Here is a 23,939-nt window from a genome sequence, read left to right as displayed (position 1 = left end):
CACAGGGGAGTTAGACAGGGAGTCCTAATTATACCCACTATGGTTAAAGAAGGAATGCATTACCAGTACACCAACATGGCTCTTCTCTACTCCATTTGTGCATGGATACCTCTACTCAGGATCCTGGTGTGGTTTTGCAAAAAGACTGGACTGCATTTCCCACTTCTAGAAAACCAGGGTGGGTGGGAGGAGACAGAGAAGGGGGCAAACCACCCATCGTGAAAGGTGCCCACTAGCAGAATGTCTCTGGAAGCATGTGGGAAAGCTACAGAAGGAGGTTATGCATCTGGGCCCATAAGGGATTTCTCAGTTATTCATCTGGAGACATCCAAGGCCGAAGAAGGTCTCCAACTACAAAGTACTACTGTCACACCACAGGGGAAGGAGAAGGAGGAGATGGCTCTGCCACAGGGAGAACACTGGAAGTTGGTTACTTCTGGCATCAAGCAGTACTCCACCCCTGCTCCAAATACACCCACTTTAGTGAGGGAGAACTGTTATGCTGCCCTGGCAAGAAGAGATGTGGAATCATCCCCTAAGGCAGAGGAGGAGAAGCCATATACCCTCAAAATGGGAGGTTTCCAGCCATCATTCCCAGGAAGAACAAGAAGTCCTTCAGCACATTAGAGACTAATGGATTTATTTTCATCCTTTGAAGTATTTCTCTTACATTTATACCTGCCTTTGTACCTATATTCCAGTTCATCTGATGAAGTAGGTTTTACCTATGAAAGTTTATGCCCTAATAAATCTGTTAGTCTCTAAGGGGCTAGAGGACTCATTGTTTTTACATAATTTTATAAAACACTTGTACCAGACACTACATCCTTAAGAGGATGAAAAATCTGAACTGTAGACATTAATTTCTTATCTCACATACTGTTACCTTTTGTGAACTCTCTTCCTTCTCTCTCTTGCTCTCTAGCAGACACCAAGATGTCCACATCTCAGATTTCTGACTCTTAGAGGAAACTTTGGTTATATGTATTTTCAAGAGCCATAGCCTTTTTACTTTTATAACAGAATAATTTTTTTACTTAAAAAAAAACAAAACCCTTTGTTATTCACATTTGAATCACCTTCCCAGAAAGAGAAGGATTTAACAATTAAAATGTAGTGTGTGAATAAGTGAGAGATGAAGAATATAAGGGATTTTGTTCATATAACAGAGGCTCTTCTCGACAACTGCATTTATATAGAGAAAGAGTAAACATGGGTAACGTAGAAATATAATGGTTAGAAAGTTTAGAAATAAATGTGAAGAACAGCCTTAATTAACTGCTGTCAAAGAAAAAAGCAGGTGGGGGGGAGAGAAGTTCTGAGTAACCATCTCTCTAAGATACTTCCAATATCAGAATTTTCACTACCATTCCCTTATCAAGTTGTGACTGTATTTAAAATAAAGAAAAAATTCACCTTTTGCCTGAACGTTCAACCTATAGATGCTATTTTGTGTACACAAGAGTTGACATCTGAACTCTGTACACAATTTAGATTAGAAACTGTATGCTAAAGAATGTCTGTTCTGCATGGTGCTACACATACTGTTGGTAAAAAACAGTGAAGCATCAAAGAGCAGGGGGTCAGCATGTCATGTAGATCAGGCAAGCTTAGCCAAAGCCACTGACTTAACCACATATTGTGTGTGCCTCATGCATCCGTAGGCACACAGTCCCTCAGGTTGCAATGGCTGCTGTTTGGCATTCACAGCCAACAGGAGTGGCGGCCAGCATGTCCCTTGGCCTGCACCAACATGTTTTAAATGTCCATTTACTGATTTTAAAGTCTATCATTCTAATGTATTTTTAAAAAAGAAATCTTAAAATCATTAAATCTGAATCGGTCTCTAATTCACCACAGTTCATTAAACTAAGCTTCAGTCAGAGCTGTTCCTGCAGGATCTTCATAGATGGCAGCAGTGTCATCTTCAGAGTCAGCTTCTTCACTCACCATTCTCCACTGTGCCATCAGCAAACATGGTGTCATCTTTAGACCCATCAAGCACATTGCTGACAGCATTTCCAGAATGATTTTTCTATCATTTCCAAGAGAATGGACTCCCATGCATCCTTGGCCCAATGGGTGACCAGACTGGTTTCAGTTTTGTAAAATTCCTGCCTTTGGTTAACTTTCCAGTACAAGAGCACATCCAGTCAGACTACATTTTGCATAGCCTGTCTTTAAAGGGGGTTGGTCAGGCACATATCATGCGGTTGTAGGACTTGATATAGGAATATCGTCTGTTTTATCACTGTCATATTATCAGTGTTCTTTATTTCAAAGCAGCCTTGTTGATTGGAATCTCTGTGGCAACAACAGACGATTAAATTTTTATTACAGATTCCACTGATTCTGCACATTATATTTTCACACTGGCTCGAGACTTACAAGATCAAGTGGCTACATGCACGAAGTGATCAAATTACTCAGTAACAGACTGACGCCAGTGACATTACTGCTGTTCACTTTATTTTTTTTGACAGGCTTGTCATGTCTAGCATTTTGTGACTGTCCAGTAGGAACTGTGGAAAGCAGCGTGGAAAGGAGGACATGCTGGCTACCATTTCCTGCTGACAAGGAACAGCAAATTGCAGACTCTGGGAAATGTAGGGCTTCATGCTTGCAGGCACTGAAGGTAAGCAAAATGTCCCCGCACACCAGTGACTTAACCTGAATGGCCGAGAATAGAAATTTTAAATCACTCAGCAATATAAAAATGAATTATTTAAACATGAAACTATTTTAACAACCAGTTAAATCAACAAACACATTTCACAAAACAGTTTTAAGTATTTAAATTTTAAATCCACAAGTGTGTTGCTTATGCCCGGCAGGTACGATGCCATGAGGACAATGTTGTGCCCAATACGCCAATTGCATATTTTTATGGTTTCTGCACAAGCAATTGTGATTGGGCCCCTCGCTGATGATTGACAGAAACATCATCACGGTATTGTCTGTGAGGGTCCGGATGGCCTTGTTTTGACTGTGCAGCAGAAAGTAGTTGCAAACATTGAAGATAGCTTGTAATTCGAGAAGGCTGGTATGTAACCTCTGATCATCTCTGGTCCATTAAACTTGGACGTGACTTTGTTGGCAGTGCGCTCCTCGGCCAAGAGGCACAGTGTTCGTTGTCATTTGATAGGTTGATTGGGCACGATGAAACTGGACCCCCTACAAGAAATTTTTCTTTTTGGGTCCACGAGCATAAGGAGTCTGGTGACTTTCAAGGTACTGATACCCGTCTGTGTATTTGGCAGCTGCTGGGGTATATACTGACACCAATCAATGGTGAAAACAGTGAAAATGTAGCCGAGCACTGGAGACAATGTAGGCAGTAGCCACTATGTGGCTAAGGAGGAATACACATGTAAGCACAGGAGCTGTAGGGCTGATGGTTTAGTTATGGTTCGTTATGGTTAGTTATCAGGCCCTTTATAGCCTCATGACATTGCACACTGAGTTATGCTTGAGTGACTGTGGAGCTGAGCTAAGCTAAGCTTCTACAAAGCCGATGCATAGGGTAGGTTCTGGGATTGATTTGGCAATGTTTATAAGGAACCCAAGGGATTGTAAGAGCTGTCTCGTGGATTGGACCATGGCTCTTCTAGTGTCTTGAGATGGTCCTCGAAGGAGGTAATCATCAAGATATGGGAATATGGTGATGCCTTCCCATCTGAGGTGAGCAGCCACTAGAGCAAGGACTCTGGTGAATACCCTGGCATCAGCTGAAAGCCTGAAAAGACAACTCTATTATTAATGTTGTTCCCCAAGAGCAAAGTGCAAGAAATGTCAGAGCAGGAAGAAAAGTGATGTGGAAATAGTTGTCTTAAGGGTTGAGGGCTGTGTCATCCAGTGCCGGTATTATAAAAGATAATACTGTCATCCTGAAGCGCTGTTTGCAAACGTATTTGTTCAACCACCATAGATCTCGGATGGTCTCAAGCCCCATCTTCTTTTACAAAATGGTGGACTGTACTTCCCCAAAGTGCACAAAGTAGTTCTTGTGTCTTTGCTGGAGTGTAAAATATCATCTGTGTTTGCTGCAGACATTTTGATTTGTCAATTGGTAAGTCCTGCACCTTTGTCTAGAGTTCTTCTGGAACACCTGTTGCCTGTAGCCATGAGGAAAGTCATGCAATAATGACTGGGGCTCTGGATGCTGTATCAGTTGAGTATAGTGACATGTTCAGTACTGTTTTTGCTGTAGTGTGGCATTCCTGAACTATAGATTTCAGGATAGGTCTTTTTCCCTCAGGAAGAAGAGAAATTAATTGTGAGAAGTTAGAGTAACTGTCAAAGTCATGACTGGCTAGGGGCACTGAATAAAATTAGTTATGAGTGGGTGGAGTGTAGAAGATGAATAAACCTTCTACCAAATAACTCTAGGTGCTTATGCCCCTTGTCAGCAAGGATGTGTATATACATATATATATATTTGTAAAATGATGATTATTTTGTTCTGTGATTGGCAGCATGAATCACTAGAAAATTTGGCTGTGGGTTCAAAATCAGAAGTCCATGCTCTTCACCAGGGGAAGAAAAAAAAAAAAACTCTCTCTCAGACCATTTGTTGGTGGGCATGGCTGTGTCAGGGTTTTGTCAGACAGACCTCATCTGCTGCATCAAGTGGTAGAGCTCCTCTGGCAGTTGTAGGAGGTTGTACATTTTTTCAGAAGCTTGTGTTGCTTCTCAGGTGTTTTTGTTAAAAGTGATCTCCTGGCTGATTGCCACTCTCTTAAACAGACCCTAAACCTGTTTCAGGTCATCAGGAGAAGACTGGTAAATGGGTGAGAGTGCTTCTCTGTAGGAGATGGCAAATTCAGCTGGTGGTGAGTCCAGAGGAAACCATGACCCAATATCACCCTGCAGGTAGGTATCATGAAATTCTATCTTTTTCCATTCTGAGAAGAAACCAAGAAGATGGGGATGACTGGTGCTGTGGCACAGCTGAGGGCGTTCGTGATTGACTATTCATGGGATTGTTGTTGAGGCAGAGAAATCAATGCAATCGAGGTCTGGAGTAGTAAGGCTCATGTGTATGGCAATGGCGATAATCTGCCACATGGCTTGTGCCCAGAGACAAATGTTGTGATGAGAAGGCACTTCTACAGTCAAAATATCTCTTATCCCTACAAGACCATGAAAATAAGGGCTTTTGGCAACCTACCACTTCTTCTGGGTGAGCAGTCTCTATAATCTTCAGAGTAATAGGAGCGAACTGGATGATAAGCACCTCGTTGCCTTGGGATAATGGTGGTAGACACTCAGAGCATCCTTGTGGCAGTAGGCTGGACTGGGGGATGTGACAAATTTCCCCGTGGTGACTTGGTTAACGATCTGGGCTATGGTTTACTGAAGGGACTCTGTTTTGGCCCTGGCATTCTGTGGTGCCACAGGTGAGAGCTGCTAATGTGGTGGAGTTTGGCTTTGTTCTCCTGGTGCCAGGGGAGAGCATGGCCCACACGTTCTTCTAGTCCCAGTAACGGCTGAATTTCAACCAGTGCTGGCTGCGCGCTCAGCACCAGCAGCCTCTGCTCGTTCTGCCGGTGCCAGTGATAGCTGTGCTGCCATTTTAGGCATTGCTGGTGTCGCAGTAGCTACTTTTGATGAGTCGTGTCTTTTAAACTTTGAGGCAGAAACAAGCTTGGGCTTTTGTGTGCCAAAAGTGCAGTTTGTCTTCCATGCTCACTCTGAGCAGGAAGCATACAGGGGAAGGCTTGGTCTTTGCCGACATCCCCAGTGAAGAAAAGGGGAGCGTCCCTGAAAGAAGAGACTCTACCCAGTGTTCAGAGCAATTCTGACAGCAACTGGAGAGTTCTATCAAAAACAGTAGCATTTTTAATCTCAGCTTCTTGTCTTTTCTGATTCTGGCAGTTAAGTTCTTACAGTGAGAGCATTTTTTAAGTGCTAGTATATACATGACTTTAGGTGTGCATTTACATTTTACCTACCATATTAGCTAAGCGCTGGTCTACAGTAGGAGATAAAGTTGAATTTAAGGCTCTGCGGTCAATTCTATAAACTCTCCATCTACACCCCAGGGGTCAGTAAGTCGATTCTAAGCAGCTGTAACACAAACTTCCATACTGCTCACTTCCCAACAAAGTTACTCAAAAAAATCAAATTTGCTATGTTGAACCAAAACACTGTACATTAACGAGAGTTAAAATCAATTTTATTAGCCCTAGAAACTGTCCACAATGTCCCTCAAGGTGTCCTTTCACAGCACTGCACCAGGTGATCAGGAAGTAGGAAATGGAAAGCCCAGCATTTTGAATTCATTTGTTTAACATCGGTATGTTGATTGCATGTAGCTACTTCACAGAGCTCCAGCATGAAGTCATCAGTAGAGCTAGGGACTCATTTCATCTTGCAGGCTAGTTTCCACCCCAATAAGCATGTGGCAGCTTAGCTGTTGGGGTCAAGTTGCATGGGAGGTGGAGGTCATACTTGTATGAGAGGCCGAGAAACTTTTCTGTGTGTCTGACAAAGCAGATCTTTGCCCACGAAAGCTTATGCTCCAAAATGTGTGTTAGTCTATAAGGTACCACAGGACTTCTCATTTTTGAAGATACAGACTAACTTGGCTACCCCTCTGATTCTTTTCTGTGGGTTACAGTTTTAGGGGATCAGGCCCCCTCCCTTACAGGTGCCATGCAGTTGAGAGTCTAACCCCCTCCCAATCACACCATGTTGCTAGCTGCCCATCCAATAAAAACTCATGCTTGCTACACACTGTGGTCCATGCTTCCAGACAGCTGCATGTCCTGGCTTGTGTGCAGTGAAGTCTCCCCTCACAGCAAAGATTTTCAGGGACGGGCTGACTGTCACTGGGGGAAGTAGCCTCCTGAGGCAAAGATTTTGGGGGGCTGGCCCTGGCCACAGCTGCATTGTGGTCTGCCCCCCACAGCCCCTGGTTGCATGCACCATGCTAACAGGAGCCTCAGAAGGACCCTGGGTTACCAAGGTCTGGGGGGGGCCCCACCCTGCAAATAGTCATACTGTAGGCTGGCCCCCTTAGATCCTGGTGCCTGCACCATGCTAACAGGAGCCTGAAAGGGATCCCAGGTTCCCAAGGTTTGTGGAGGCCAGCCCTGCAAACAGTCGTATTGTGGGCTTCCCTGTCCCCACCTCCCAAAGCATGTGGCTTGGGGGAGCTGCACACTCTCTGGAGTGTCTTGTTTGCTGCATTATCACAGGGGGAAAACAGCTCCCTGACCTAGTGCCCTCCCCAGTGAAATGTGTTCTTTCACCAGGGGAAAACTGAGGTACATATTAGCATGGCACAGTCAGAACTAGGAAAGGCTCATAAAACAGATCTCACTGGTCATAGGCAGGGCTGCAAGGCAGGGTGGATGGTCAGCACCCAACTGGATTGACAAAGGTGCTCAGGCTAGAACCGTCTTTCTCCAGAGGGAAACATGGAGGTTCCCATTAGAATGGCACAGGCACGGAGAGACCAGTCGTCCTAATACGTGGAATTGACGGCTCCCTGACTTGCTCCACTGTGAATGGAACTTGTGTGCTCTCTCTTCCTTCTTTCTCGCGCACAGGCAGTTGCTTTACTACACACCTAAGCCCTCCGCTTTCCCTCCCTACCTTGCTGCATGTAATCCAGGTGCCCGTTCACATGATTTTCAATGGGGGAAGAGAACCTAACCACTGTGTCTTTCCTTCTCTTCTTTTGAGTGAGGCTAACCTCTGGACACTAATGCCCTCTTGGATTCCCCGCTTTTCCTAATTTCCCTCTAAAAATTGGCTATTTGCTTTCAAAGGACAGGGAATGAAGGCAATGTAGTCAGTGGGTGCTATCAGGAATATATCTGGTTAAAAGTTCCATGATGCAAACGACAAAAAAAAAAAAAAAAAATCTCAGAGATATCATAGAAATAGAGATATCAAAAATATCTTTAGAGACTTCTTAAAAAATGGCTGTTTGTTGAGGGGAATGCAGTTTGAGAAGATCATATCACACTCTCACAACAACATGCAGGGAATTTTTTCCCCACAATGCAGCAGCAAAAAAAAAAAAAAAAATCCAGAATGCAAAATCCCACAATGCACTGCTGCAACAGTCAAACTTTGGCGATTAGTTGGGATGCATTGAATTGACTTTGTGGGCAGGTGCAGACACTCAACTTTAACTTCATAAAATCCAGTGTCACAAACTTGACTTTGTCAATTTCAATTTTATTTCGCAGTGTAGTCATAGCCTAATTTTACTTATAGGCAGGCTAGAAAATGCAAAGGGTAGACTAAGCTCTTGGGGACAGGGACTGTCACACTTATCACCTATCATCTAGGGACTCAATCTGTTGACCTTTAAGAACTATTGCAATACAAATACAACAATACAAATTTTGATATCACAGGCAGCCATCTAAAGCCCTGTCTGCCCTAACACGAGCAGCATTAGTGGCAAATTTTTTGGCAAAAAGACCAAGTGCAGACAAGGGTCTAAAGAACCACAAGTGCTTTATAAGCTTTACAACCCTTCCTCCCAAAACAAACGGCCTCTGATCACAGGTGTTTAATGATAACACTTCCACTGCAAAATAATACAGAAATTGAAAACTACCATTGCCAACTAGACCAAGTAATAATCAAAACTAAAAAAGGCAGGAAAAAATATCTCAACACATCCTATCACAGAAACAAAAAGTGCCAGAATGACAGAGGATATCTGATAGCTGAGTCTCCACATCTTAACTGAGAAATACTGCCAACTATGCATTGTATCTTCACAACCTTTGCCAGTCTGTACCAGAGCTTTAAACAGTTTCAATCAAGGATTTACAGATGAGAGCAACTAAAAGTCATATGGCTTCCTTCCGACTCAAAATTTTACAATGTCACCCTCAGCTTGTCACATACAAACTTAAGGACTTCCAGTATTTAGAAAATACTCAAAAGGTGACTCAGCTCAATGAAGATAACTATAATTTAAATCCTCAGCCCTTCCACAGAAGTTTGTGTACGGTGTCTTTTAATAGGGAAGCCTTTTGCAGAGTGATCTGTTAGTCCAATATTGATGACATCTTCATCATCTGGACCCATGGGAAGGAGACTCTGGAGGAATTCCACTGGGACTTCAACAACTTTCACCCCAACATCAACCTCAGCCTGGAACAGTCCACACAGGAGATCCACTTCCTGGACACCATGGTGCTAACACACGATGGCCACATCAATACCACCCTGTACTGTAAACCCACCAACTGCTACACCTGCCTTCATGCCTCCAGCTTCCCTCCCAGACATGCCACACGATCCATTGTCTACACCCAAGCACTAAGATATAACCGCATTTGCTCCAACCCCTCCAACAGAGGCAAACACCTACAGGATCTCTACCAAGCATTCTTGAAACTGCAATACCCACCCGAGGAAGTGAAGAAACAGATCAACAGAGCCAGACGTGTGCCACGAAGCCTCTTACTACAGGACAAGCCCAAGACAGAAACCAACAGAACACCACTAGCCATCACCTACAGTCCTCAGCTAAAACCTCTACAGCGCATCATCAGGGATTTACAACCCATCCCGGACAATGATCCCCCACTTTCACAGGCCTTGGGGGGCAGACCAGTCCTTGCCCACAGACAACCCGCCAACCTGAAGCAAATCCTAACCAGCAACTATACACCGCACCACAGTCACTCAAACTCAGGGACCCATCCACACAACAAACCTCGTTGCCAGCTCTGCCCACATATCTACACCAGCAACACCATTACAGGACCTAACCAGATCAGCCACACCACCGTGGGTTCATTCAGCTGCACATCTACCAATATAATTTATGCCATCATGTGCCAGCAACGCCCCTCTGCTATATACATCGGACAAACTGGACAGTCTCTACGTAAAAGAATAAACGCACATAAATCAGATATCAGAAATGGCAATATACAAAAACCCGTAGGAGAGCACTTCAATCTCCCAGGCCACACAGCAGCAGACTTAAAAGTAGCTATCCTACAGCAAAAAAATGTCAGGACCACACTCCAAAGAGACATTTCTGAGCTACAATTCATCTGCAAATTCGACTCTCTCAGCTCAGGCTTAAACAAAGACTGTGAATGGCTAGCTAAATACAAAAGCAGCTTCCCCTCCCTTGGTGTTCACACCTCCAGATCAACTGCTGGTAGTAAGCCTCATCCTTGCTGACTGAGCTAACCTTGTTATCCCCACCCTTGCTCTGGCTTATTTATACCTGGCCCTGCAGACTTCCAAGACCAGCATCTGATGAAGTGAGATTGTGCTGACGAAAGCTCATGCTCAAAACTTTTCTGTCAGTCTATAAGGTGCCACAGGACCCTTTGTTGCTGTTAGTCCAATAGTAACTTCCCCTCACTCTCACCTGATCTTCAGGGGGGTAAAAACACCTGGCAATTTCAAAGACCAAGGACTGCAATAAAAGCAGCTTGATGTTAACACTAATTTTGTGTACAGTGACACCATCTAGTTGCAAAAATTCATTGTTAACTAAATACATTAATCCATATTCAAATTCAAGTACACATATTTATGAATGGCACAGAACAGTGATCAGAAATGGGTAACGGGTTAAACAGCCTTACCAAAAGAGGACATTATTGAGCACAGAGCCACAGAAAGAACCTACTTCTAACACATTCTCCATGGCAACAGGCTGATTTTCTATTTTTAATATACCATGGCCATCTCTTAACATGTCATCTATGATCACATGGTTCTTGGCCACCAGAGGTCTACTTAGGCCTAGATTTTAGGCCCAGACCAAGTAGAGTCAAGTTATCTCTTGACTTGATCCCTGAATTTAAGCTGCAACAGCTGCCATCTCCTGCCTGTGGGGTTGGCACAAAGGCAGCTGCATGCACTGGTGATTGCACACTTTGGTCCTGTCCCCTTCCACCCACACTTTCCTGTAGGTACATGGCACAATGAATATTCCAAGGCATTGTAGTACCTCTCACACTGTTAGCATACATACAGAGTAGCAAATAGTGACAGATGGCTAGAACAAGGCACACAGCTGATGTCACCAGTTGCCACCACCACAAGCTAACCTAATAGGCAGGTGGAGAGTCGACCCTGGCTGTGACAGGCTGACACTAGGTACCAAGCTTCTCCTGCTGTGTACCACTGCATGCAAGTATCAAAACAGAGCTGCCCTTGGCCCCATCAGTTCCCTCTTGCTGTAATTCCAATTCAAAGGGAATGAACATGTGCAACATCTCTCTGAACAGTTATGGAACCGGTTAATAACCCTTTTTTACTTCTTCCTGTGATTGTACATGTACATTGTTTACACTTGATGACCTTTCTGAAGCTGAAGATAGAATTGGAGTCTACTTAAATAAAGATTACAGAACTTGTTCCACTGTAGCATCATATCCTGGAGTACTAAGTCACAGCATGCAGACCACGGACCAGGCTCCTGTTCTATAAGTGTCTCAGAAAGGTCACTGAGCCTGTACCTTGTTGAATGAGCTGTGATTATCACATGGAATGGCATTAAACAAAGTCATAGCATATGTGTATGCAGGATGCAATCCATGAAGAAGATCTCTGAGTGGAGTCCAACTGACCTCTTACTTTGTTTGCCATTGCTACAAATAGCTCGGCATATCTACGAAAGTGACTGGTTTGGCTGGTTGATGTGGATAAAGTGAAAGTTATTTTGAGATCCTGTCCTTAAAGAAGATCATACGTGAAAAAAATCTCAACACTAATGCCCACAACTGTCTCATTTGACCATAGCTGAATATCAAAAACTAGACTAGGTACATATACATACGCACATTATGTTCACAAAGGCTAAGAGACAGAACTGACCTGATATGCAGTTCAAATTACTTTTGTGGACAATTAGAAGGAAATGAGGGGTGCCACCTTCTATATCTGGAAGTAGTGGTGAAAGGGGGACAGGAGAAAAGGGGGCTCAAGTTACCAACCGAGTACCAGAGGCGGAAAAAGTTCAACAGACATGTGCACCAATGCCACGTGTGCAATCACTCAAGGAAATACTGTGTACATACTATATAAATGGTTTTCACAAAGCCTGTTTTTTGTATTACACATATCAGTAGCCAGTAGTACAAGATTTTACAGTTTTAATTTTAGCCTTGCCTGCCTTCTGAATGATTTACCTTCGCACTATTAATATTTTCTTAATGCAATTTTTGCATGGATTTTTCCTAGCTTAATTATGTGCACTGAATCTCCAAGCAAGCCAGTGAAATACATAAGCATCTTACAAACTAGCATATTATGTTTGTACAGTGCTTAGCATGATGGGGCCTGTTATATGACCAAAGCCTGCTACATGCTACCATTATATAAGTAGCTATTAGCAGACACTGACCTCTTCTAGTAGTCCATAAATGCTCTTATTTTAGTTTCTTTTAAAAACACCTAGTCCAACCTATGGTTAAAAACGCATATAGGAAAAATAATTAAGCTGCTCACACAAGGCCAATGCCCCAAACTTGCTTGCTACCCCACTGCACACCCTCGGCAACAAGCGCAAAAGGACAATGCATCTAGACACCGTTAAACAAAAGTTGTTCTGACAAACAAAATGACTAAACGAAATTACATGGTCTATGTTATCAAGTCAAAATAAATGCTTCATAATATTCCCTCCTGGCCTTTAAATCGTCATTCCTTCTAACTTAGACAAAAACTAATAATTTCATTTGCACTTTTGTCTGCAGAACATTCAGTGTGAAGAGAAAGGGACCATGCGTGTATGAGCACCAATGAGATTTGTCAAACTTCAAGTAAGCAAGTCTCTTGAACAGTAATACAACCCAAGTGACCTGAATTAAAGAGCAGGTTACTCACCTCATGCAGTAACTGGTTCTTTGATATGAGTTTCCCTACAGATGCTCTGCTTCAGGTGAGTATGCGTTTCCTGAAAGGTCTGGATTTTTCATCACTCCAAACACGTGCTCTATACAATTTCGCTCTATGTTTCGAAGATATATAGGGCTGTGTGGGCAAACTGCCATCAGCAAGTTCTCTATCTAAACATTCAAAATAGAGTACACAGCAAAGGGGCAGGAGGGCAAGCAGCGGAGTACCCATATGTACAAAAGAACCAGTTAGCAACACCCATGTAGCTGGTTCTCCATGTCACAGGCAGTAAAATGTTTTTGAGTAATGCTGTGGAAACTGCCTATCTCCAGTTACAGTGTACTATAATTGTTTGCAAAACAAAAAAGCAGTCAGGTAGCACTTTAAAGACTAACAAAATAATTTATTAGGTGATGAGCTTTTGTGGGACAGACGCTCTTCTTCAAATCTGGAAATTCTGATGCAAGTAAACTGGCACGATGAAAATGTAACAGAGAGGAAAAAAAATGAAGAAAAATGACAAATCAGCTGCACAGGACAGAAGGAGTGGGGCACAAAGGGTGGGGAAGAAAATTACTTACCGCAAGTGTCTATTAAGTTAAGTGACTTGCCCGAGATCACCATGAATACCAAAAGATGGGGAAAACAACAAGAAGTCCTGTGGCACCTTATAAATTAAGATGGGGAAGCTGTCTTTGTATGTTTCTGAGTCTTTCTATCTCTCTTATATTTTCATTGTACCAGTTTACTTTCATCAGAATTTTCAGATATGAAGAAGTGGGTCTGTCTCACAAAAGTTAACCTAATAAATTATTTTGCTAGTCTTTAAAGTGCTACACGACTGCTTTTTTGTTTTGTGAAGATAAATACTAACAGGGCTACCTCTCCGTGACTATAATTGTTTGGAGAAGAAATGCATCATCAGAACATAAATAATTGCCAGTCTCTCCCTGGCTATGTCTACACTTACAAAACACTTCGAAATGGCCATGGCATGCCACTGGAAGTGCCGCGTTTCGCTTGCATGCAGCTCATCTACATGGGGGTCCTTTTTGAAAGGACCCTACAAACTGATAGGAATAAGGGAATTTTGATGTTTGCAGGGTCCGTTCGAAAAGGACCCTTGTGTAGATGAGCCGCGTGTGAGCAAAACAAGGCACTTTCAAAGTACTGCAGCTGGTGGAATGCTAATGAGGCACTGAACAGTCATTTCAGCATCTCATTAGTATTCTTCGATTTGGCCATTAGCATGGTCATTTTGAAGTTTTTTGTAAGTGTAGACATGCCTCCTCTGATCTTTCTGCAACAGAGGAAGTATTTAGGTGATTTCTGAAATTGCTTGGACCTATCCAGCTAGAAGGCCATCATGTAGCTACCTATGAAAGGAAGTCTCTTGCTATTTTTGTGCAGTTTACGAAAAACACTGGTAGATAAACTGATTCAGATGGAAATCCAACAGCACCTTTGGTATGAATTTTCCATGCAGAGTACACAGAAATTGTGCTTGAAAAATTTAAATAGGCGCCCTACCATCACGGCCCCAAATTCTCCAACCTTGCAAGCTGACATGATATATGCTAGTAAATCCATCTTTGTAGATAAGCAAGGCAAGAAGCACTCCACCACGGATTCAAATGGAGGGCCCCGCAAGTATGTAAGAACGGCCATATTGTATGAGCCTAAATGTTCATCTAACCCAGTATCTAACAGTGGACAGTGCTAGGTGTCCCAGAGGGAATGAACAGAACAAGTAAACATCAAGTGATTCACCCCATCACCCATTTCCCGCTTCTCACAGAGGCTAGGGACACCATTCCTGGCTAACAGCCATTGGTTGACCAATCCACCATGAATTTGTTTAGCTCCTTTTTTGAACCCTGCTTTAGTCTGACTTCACAACATTCTCTGGCAAAGAGCTCCACAGGTTGACCGTGCACTGTGTGAAGAAGTACTTCCTTGTCTTTGTTTTAAACCTGCTACCTATTAATTTCATTTGGTAACACCTAGTTCTAGTGTTATGGGAAGGACTAAACTCTTATTTTTACTATTTCCACATGAGTCATGATTTTATAGACCTTTAACATAGCCCACGCCTTAGTCCAATGACAAGATATCTCTTTTGAGATGACAAGTATCAGAGGGGTAACCAAGTTATTCTATATCTTCAAAAACAACAAGAAGTCCTGTGGCACCTTAGAGACTAACAGGTATTTTGGAGCATAAGCTTTCACGGGCAAAGACACGCTTTGTGCATCTGATGAAACAGGTCTTTGCCCACGAAAGCTTATGCTCCAAAATACTTGTTAGTCTATAAGGTGACATAGGATTTCTTGGTTTTTGAGATGAGGCAACCACATCTTCATGCAATATTCATGGACTTATGTTGAAACCGTAAGAGATTCTGGTCTTATTCTCTACCTCTTTCTCAATGATTCCTAACATTGTTTGCTTTTCACGGTCTGTTTTGGACTTACTTTGAGCAGTTTTGTATAATCTGCAAATTTTGTCACCTCACAGTTTACCACCTTCTCCAAAGTATGTAAGGTACAAGGGCTGAGATCCCAATTTTGATTTAGATTCTTAACCTGGGAGTAAAGCTCCTCTAGACCCTTAATAAAGCTCAAGGAAATAGGGAGCAAAAATAAAAAAGCCCCTCTACTTGCAAATGAAAAGCTGGTATGATAAGCATTACCAGAGCTAACCGATTAAAAAAAAAAGTCAAGTTTAATCCAGCAGATGATCCAAGATGGCTAAAAGTGGAGATGTGCTTCTCATAAACAAGGAAGAATTGGTAGGGGAGCCACATGTGGGTGGCAACCTGGGCAGCAGTGATCAAAGTGGACTTTTTACTCCCTCAGACAACAACTGATGGGCAGGATTCCCTGGGATGTTAACAGAAGGGTAAAGGAGTCCAGGAGAGAAGGCTGTATTTTAAAGAGGCCTTGTTGAAGCTACAGAACAATCCATCCTGATGTGCAGTAAGAAAACCAAATATGGTAGCTAACCAGCATGACTTAACAGTAAAATCTTTGGTGAGTTTAAATGCAAAATGGAGGCTTACAAAATGTGGGAACTTGGACAAATGACTAGAGAAGAATATAAATATCCTGCTTGAAGATGCAGGTATGTAATCAGGAAGGCCAAAGCGCAATTGGATTTGCAGCTAGCAAGGCATGTGAAAGTTAACAATAATGATTTCTTTAGAAATATTAACAATAAGAAGGTGAGCAGGTGGAACACATACTTGATGAGGGAGATAATCTAGTGACAAATCATGTGGGAAAAACCTCTGTCTTCACAGACGAGGTCAACCACCAGACTGCTGCACTAGGCATGGGAAGGAAGTGAGCAACCCTCAGTGGGGTAAGAATAAGTTAAGAGCTATTTAGAAAAGTTGGATATACACAAAAAAACCATGGGAACGGATCTAATGCATCCAAAGATGCTGAGAGAGTTGGCTGACGTGACTGCATAGCCACTGGCCTTTATCTTTGAAAAACTCGTGGAGATTGGGGAAGGTCCTGGACGACTGGAAAAAGGCATAAGTAGTGCCCATCTTTTAAAAAGGGAAGGAAAATTTGAGGAAGTCCATACTGGCCAGCCTCACCTCAGTTCCTGGAAAAATCACGGAGGGGATACTCAATGCGTACATGCTGAAGCACTATTAAATTGCCTCTGCTCACGTGTTCATGCTTAGGTGACACGGAGTACAATTTTGAAACCAATAGACATTGTTACTCTGGCTCTCTAAAGGGCTCAGAGTTTTAGAGGACCTCCCATTATCAGAGGAGCCTAGAGCATCAGCAGTACCCAGTCCAGGACTTAAAGTCTCTGACACTGTCAATTTCTGAAGCGAGAGACTTCTTGAAGTAAGCTCTTCATGAGAACTAGGACTTCTCTTTTCAAGTGCCTATATGGTACCCTCTGATGGCTTTCCTTAAGAAAGTGTAAAAAAAATCAGGTGGCAGAAGTTGAGGAAGTGCTATGCTCACGCTATGGCTGATGTACAGGGCAGTAACTTGTTCTGGATCATAGGGAGTGCTACATCATCAAGGCACTTGTGTCTCATTTGTTTTTTTCTAGCTCTGATCTTAAAGGCTGAGTGACTATTGTGCTTTTGAGGGATATGAACCCACCCCAGACAGCAACTGTATGAGTAATGTCCATCACGTAGTGGGACAAATTCCTGAGAAATGAAACCGCACTTGAATCCCAGAGATCCTGGAATATTCCAGCAATGAGGCAAAAAATCCCACATGGAACTCCCCTCAAGCAGGGACAAGGAGAAACATTGAAAAAAAACACCTCAAACAGAGCAAAGAAACTACAAAATGTAACTTTTAGAAGTGCCACTAATCTAAAACCCAAATGATCCTAAAGCAAACTTCTGGTAGCACTAGAAGTAGGCATTCTAGACTATCTGACTCATGGATATGGCTGACAAGGAACTGAGGGTGGTTTGCCACCTATCTCTATTCATAGTTGGCACAGAGAACATGAATGTGTGAAACGAGTGCATGGGCTTAACAGGCACTGCTACTGAAAATCTCCAATCATAGATGCAAAAGGAATGCCTATTCAAAGAAAAAAGTTACCAGTTCAGTCTGCTCATGCTAGCATTGCAATAAGGAAGATTGGTTTCTGAATATTTAGTTCCATTCTGGAATATTTATGTCCTTCAATTTATTTAACTATTAAGTTAAAGTATAGATTGTGCTATATCATTATGAAAAAGTTTTATAGTTATGAGTTCAAAACAGAAAAGTACTCTAACGAAGCTGTTTCTTTACCTGCAGTTTCCGTGCCATAGCTACCACCTCATGATCAGCAGGGTTGTATTTGTAACAATTGGAAAACATCAATCGGACATCTGCTGCAAACTCCTGAGCATCTCTGTATTCCCGGTTCTCCAGTTTAGACTAGAAGGGAAAACAAAACTCCACTATCAACAGAGCAAACAGAACAAGTTACAGAATGGACAAGAAACATCTTTCAACTATGGCATCCAAAAAGTTCTGGGCTTCCACCTAATCTCCACCTATATCTAACCTTTACTAAATGGAGCACTGGTTTGGAAACTTGCCAGAAATCTGAGATCTGCATTTGCTTCACATAAAACAAAGCAGATGGCAGCTGTCCTAAACTATAACTTGGAGATGCATCCGTAAGATGACTAGAGAACTAGCATAATGCAGCTAAACTGCTGAAGTTGGTATTCCTTCATAGAACATACGTCCATGCTAACAGGCAGCTGCAAACCACAAGGGAGAAGACAACTGCCCACACGTGACTGACACGTTCAATGCCCTGCTAATTCAATGGAGAGTATGAAGGAACAAATACACTAGACTACTAGTCCCTTTGCCCATGAACATCATTACAATCATGGTGCAAGGGCTTTGTTTGAACAGCAATGTGCTAAAACTTCACACATGTTAAAAATTATTTTTAAAGGAACAAGTTTTTAATCTTTGCATCACTTTTTATAAGAGAAATTCCAAACTGTCAGTAGAAATTAAAGACATCCCACCAGTGGGGTCAGTCCACCGTATCAGTGACAGTCTGAGAAATTAGGACCACAAGACAGTCCCTTCTTCTGGTCAGCAGGAAATTGGAAGCATTCCAGAAGGCAAAATGCTTTCTGTCAAGACACAGAGAACTGCTGTGTCATTGAAGGATTTTTGGGAAAGTAGTGCGGGAACATATCCCCCAAGGATCATGGGGTGGAGATAGAGCCCAATTAAAGAAACAAAAAAGCAGTTAAACTGTGTAGGCTTACTCAATCCGGAGTGAAACTGTCTGGCATTACTAAAACACAAGCCTTAAAATAAACTTCCTGCATAGCAACCTCATTTTATTATGAAGTGAATGTAGTGGTGTGAAGTCATAGCATGTGCAGATCTCAATTTATTGACACTTGTCCACACCATCTCATTATATACCTCAATTCTGGTCTGAAGGAGCCAGAGGTGAGGATACTTCTGTCTCCATGGCTCATTCATTCCTTTGCCTCTCTGCTGTGCCTGCCAACAACAAGGCCAAAAGTGCTGGTGTTTTTCTGAGAGGTGGACACCTGACCATCAGCAACTGGAACAAAACCCACCAATGCATTTCATATAAACATAAAACAGTTGCCATGGGCAATGATTTTTGCTCACAACCAACTTGATCTAAATTTCAACCAGTGACCTGGAATAAAGAGCTTTGTTATCCCATTACCAATGCTTCAGCCATCCAGATCCTCTCGGTACCTTGTGCTTTGTGAGAATTTCCTAAGGGGGTGTATGGAGGTTTTTTATTTGGTTTTGTTTTGTTTTGTTTTAAGATTTGGAGAATACTACATAACACTCAATGCTATCATGCATATTCAGAAAAAGGGAAATATTACCAGGCCAGTCTTTAGCAGGAGTTTTTTAGTTGTTCAAATTAAAGAAAATCTATACTCCTTCATCAACTTCATACTGGCAAAGTTCCCAGTATAATCTCAACATGGTGGTGGGAAAAAAATTCCACTTTCTTCTGATTAAATTATTTTTAAAAGTAAATGAATTGTGTGACTTTTAGGGCTTTGAGATAAACTGATACAACCAAAAAAATCTGCAGTTTAGGGCTATACAATGATGAAGTTATAAAATGACAGTGCTCCAAACAATTGACATTTTCAGCAAATAAGGACTGCTTTGCAATTACTTCTCCTGCATAAGTAATTCTCACCTACTCCTCAAAAGGGAGTTAGCTGTGTCTTCATAGTAGAAAGTTTTGATTCAGCTGCTCTGTTAACATGATCTTTTACAATAAGCAGAACATTTCCTTTATTAAATACCCAGTGGAGGGTGGGTTGTTCGTAGTTTTGTTTTTGTTTTTTAAAAAAGAAAATAAAAGTTCCCCTATAGCAATCTGTACTGATTGAGCCCATTATCTTGACTAAGAATATACAGTGTAGACTACTACAGAAAAGGGCATTTACTTTTATAAAATGTGCAAGCAATGATTTTCTGAAGATTGATCTTGAAAGATGGCTGTCCTCTTTTCAGGATCCATCAGCTAAATAGGAGCAAATTATGCACAAATGAAAGACTCCACCTACCAGAATTTTCAGATGGAGAGGGAATGGGTATTTGATTTCACACAAAGTCCCAAAGAAGCTTTCTTTTGCAACACACATTTTTGGTGGATGTCTACAACACACCATGTTAAGCATGCAGCTGCACATGTATACCCACATACCACACGCTGGCATGTAAAACAGACTGCATTTCCCCAGGGAAGTTATTTCTCCTGCACAGTCTCTCTCTCTCTCTTTTTTTTTTGGCTATGTGAAACTGAGCTTACTTTGATTGTGCTCAGATCCATGGGATGCTTAATGATATCACAATAATCATGCAGTCCCAGTGCTTCCACGTCCACAGGTTTGTAGAAGGGCCATGCGTAGGCAGCATGCTTCTTGGCAAACATCTCTTTGATGATACCACTGCAATATTTTAACTGCTCAGACACTTTGTTACTGTTACTCTTTTCTACCACATGCTGCTGAGAGTCCGGAACATCCTTCTTTGGCGGTTTCACTGGCCGGCTGCTCTCCCTTCGTGGGCCCATCTTGGCAGACTTGGGTTCCGTGGGCAACGAGGAGGATTCGTGAATTGGGTCTATTGTTGTTGGCGTTGTGGTGTCCGCTTTCCTCTTCACTCCTTTTTTTGTCTGTAAAATAACAAATGCATCATTATTTTATTTAGTCTTGTGCTCTTTTTTACGCGCATTTTCATGGGACCCACCTCTGGCTGCACATTAAAATCTACCCACTAAGTACTCAGATGAGATGGGAATAAAAAGTTAAAAAGCTATCTATATATATGCATGTTGAAAGACTTTTGTACAGAGCAATTGTCTGTACTAAACTAGCAAAGGTCAAGAGGATGCTTAAATGAGAATTCAAAATTCTTTACTTAAGAACCACAGAATCAAAGAACACTAGGGCCGCGTCTACACGTTCACGCTACTTCGAAGTAGCGGCGCCAACTTCGAAATAGCGCCCGTCACGGCTACATGTGTTGGGCGCTATTTCGAAGTTGAAATCGATGTTAGGCGGCGAGACGTCGAAGTCGCTAACCCCATGAGGGAATGGGAATAGCGCCCTGCTTCGAAGTTGAATGTCGAAGTAGGGCACGTGTAGACGATCCACGTCCCGCAACATTGAAATAGCAGGGTCCGCCATGGCAGCCATCAGCTGAGGGGTTGAGAGACGCTCTCTCTCCAGCCCCTGTGGGGCTCCATGGTCACCGTGTGCAGCAGCCCTTTGCCCAGGGCTTCTGGCTGCTGCTGCTGCAGCTGGGGATCCATGCTGCATGCACAGGGTCTGCAACCAGTTGTCGGCTCTGTGGATCTTGTGTTGTTTAGTGCAACTGTGTCTGGGAGGGGCCCTTTAAGGGAGCGGCTTGCTGTTGAGTCCGCCCTGTGACCCAGTCTGCAGCTGTTCCTGGCACCCTTATTTCGATGTGTGCTACTTTGGCGTGTAGACGTTCCCTCGCAGTGCCTATTTCGATGTGGTGCTGCCCAACGTCGAAGTTGAACGTCGACATTGCCAGCCCTGGAGGACGTGTAGACGTTATGCATCGAAATAAGCTATTTCAATGTAACGTGCACGTGTAGACGTAGCCTAGAACCGGAAGGGACCTTGAGAGGTCATTGAGTCCAGTCCCCTGCCCTCATGGCAGAACCACACACAGTCTAGACCAGGTGCCTCCAACCTAAAGAATGAGAAGAGCCATTTTTTACCCCCCAAACTTGGTTACAAAATCAATACTTCAAGAGCTGCAATGCATGTGGCGAGACAGTCCTTAACAAATAACTTCAAACTGCCAATGAAGATATTGAATAGAACTGGTCTCAAAACTGACCCGTAAGGAGTCCCTTCCAGCATGATTGTGAATCATGAAACCATAGTCAAGTAAACCTCTTAGGATGCATATTTACAGTTTGTGCAGTGTTTTCAAAATCCCAGATCTTGAATTCCTTTGGCAATCAAGTTACAAACTTCTACTGAAGCTCAATAACTCTTGTAAATGGCACATGTCGTCCACAGAAGCGAAAGTGACAGGAGAACTGAAGTGGGAATCTTACTGATGCAACAATATTAACGACATTGCTGTAAACCAGACATATTAGTTAACAGGATCTGATCTGCTGGAGCTATAAGCTAAAATTTGCCAAAGCAGCTGGTTATTCTGGCTTCCTAAATTTAGATACCACATAGACGCCTGACCTTTTAAAGAACGTCAAATTGAAGATCCAAAAATTGAAGCACCCCAAATTAAAAGTCAATTTTTGATAACTTAGCCAGAGTGACAGCTTTTCAAGTCAGGTTGTCCCCCAACACTTGAGAAGCCTCAAAACAAACGTGCACACACAAACCCGCTTATTATTCTACTCAATGTCTTTGCTACTGCCAACCTATGGAAAACAGACTCTACTTTTAATTCATAATGGCAAGGGAGGCAGGGTGTTAATGGTTACAGAAGACGACTGGGAATCAGAACTGGGAAAAGTCACTCAGGGTAGGTCTACAGAGGAAAGCTATTTAGAAATAACAGGCATTTTTCAAAATAACTATCCTAGCATCTACACAATGCAACCACTATTCTGAAATAATTTCAGCATAGTGGAAATTGGTAAACCTCACGCTAGGAGGAATGGTGCCTAATTTCGAAATAGGTGCTGTTAAGATAGGGAATAGAATCTATTTTGAAATAAGCTATAATGCCTCCAATAGTTCTATTCTGAAATACATTTTATGTGTAGCTGTTTTATTTTGAAATAAGCTGTTTTGGAAGAGCTCTCCAGAATAGCTTATTTTGAAATAAGACTTCTGTGTAAACGTACTGTCAGACATTATACTCTTATTTCAAAGGCAAATAAGTTAGAAGCCTAATTATTCGAAACACCCAACCTTTCAATCAGTAAAAATCTATAAAGCAATTTTAACCTCTAAGATGAAAGGGAGTTCAGAATTAATATTTTAAAATAGTCATCAAATAAAACTCTTTTCTGTAGAGGAAGCTGTACATACAGAATCCTAAATCACACAGAGTCCTTGTTCACTCACCTTCACAGGCTGTGCAGCTGTTGGGATAACAGGCGGGTGTGTTTGAATGGGCTGGGGAGTAGGGGCTGAGGGGACAGGAGGCGGTGGAGGAGGAGGTGGGGGAGGAGCAGGCGGTTGAGGCACCACTGTCATTACTGGCGTCTGGACAAGGTCAGGGGTCACAGAAGGAAAGGAATGAGTTGTTTGCACAGACTGAAGATTCTGTTGTGAAGCCTGCGTCTGAGCTGGGGATGATGCTTGAGTTGCGTTTTGTACCGTAGATGCTCCTGGCTTAGGTGTAACTGCCAAAAAATGAAAGAATAAAGAAAGGTCAGGCTTAATGCTTCAAACTTGCTCAGTGTGATCAGGCAACAAATGCACATTTCACAATCCTTTAAAAAAAAGAGCTTGCGTAACAATACTTAAGCGCATTCCCTGAGCAACCAAACACAGGTTATGCGCTAATCAAATTTTTCCATAGCCCATTTTAAGTAGAAACATGCTTTTAAAAAAAACACACTACAACCATTTCCCTCCTCCCGCCCCCACAATACACATTCAAAAAGATCCCTGTCACAGCCTAGTGGGAAAGGACAAGAGTCTATTCTCCTTCCGCACCTGTCTTTTTTCTGAACATATACATGGCTACACTTCAGAGCTACCACATGCTTTTGGTGCAGGACTGGGCAGAACTGCCTTCAGAAGTAGTTAAACTACAAATGACAATTTCTTGACTGGGCAAATGATATACCCAACATAGCAGAAATCTATATTAGACATCCCCTTTAACGAACAAAGAGGAACTAGTCACAGAAATAAAACATTCGCAGATGCAGGTGATCATGATATAGAGTAGGAAGCCAGGAGTCTGATGAAAAAGAATATTCCCCCATTTCTTTAGATTTCTGGATGAGAACATCACACAGAGCAGGGATCCTTTTCATGTACGGTATGCCCAAGTTGCCAGGGTTCTCAATTATGCAACAGTTTGCCATAAGAAAACTTCTGTAACTAA

General features: G+C 42.4%; 1 protein-coding gene across 13 annotated transcripts in view; it reads right to left on the bottom strand.

Annotated features, from left to right (window-relative positions):
* The window catches only part of BRD4 (bromodomain containing 4), a 170,572-nt gene that overhangs the window by 47,000 nt on the left and 99,633 nt on the right, over positions 1 to 23,939 (bottom strand). For 11 of the 13 annotated variants that reach the window (XM_074980071.1, XM_074980062.1, XM_074980069.1 and 8 more), the window contains 4 exons: positions 22,946 to 23,226; positions 20,179 to 20,544; positions 18,789 to 18,869; positions 17,637 to 17,765 (listed from right to left, as the gene is read on the bottom strand). In XM_074980071.1, coding sequence (XP_074836172.1) covers positions 17,637 to 17,765; positions 18,789 to 18,869; positions 20,179 to 20,544; positions 22,946 to 23,226 — 857 coding nt within the window. The remainder of the gene's footprint in view (positions 1 to 17,636; positions 17,766 to 18,788; positions 18,870 to 20,178; positions 20,545 to 22,945; positions 23,227 to 23,939) is intronic. The other 2 variants (XM_074980060.1, XM_074980061.1) reach the window with 1 other exon arrangement.

The sequence above is a fragment of the Carettochelys insculpta genome, chromosome 29 (genome assembly GCF_033958435.1).
Source record: "Carettochelys insculpta isolate YL-2023 chromosome 29, ASM3395843v1, whole genome shotgun sequence".
In the NCBI taxonomy this organism is placed as follows: Eukaryota; Metazoa; Chordata; order Testudines; family Carettochelyidae; genus Carettochelys; species Carettochelys insculpta.
This window is presented reverse-complemented; position numbering and strand designations above follow the sequence as displayed.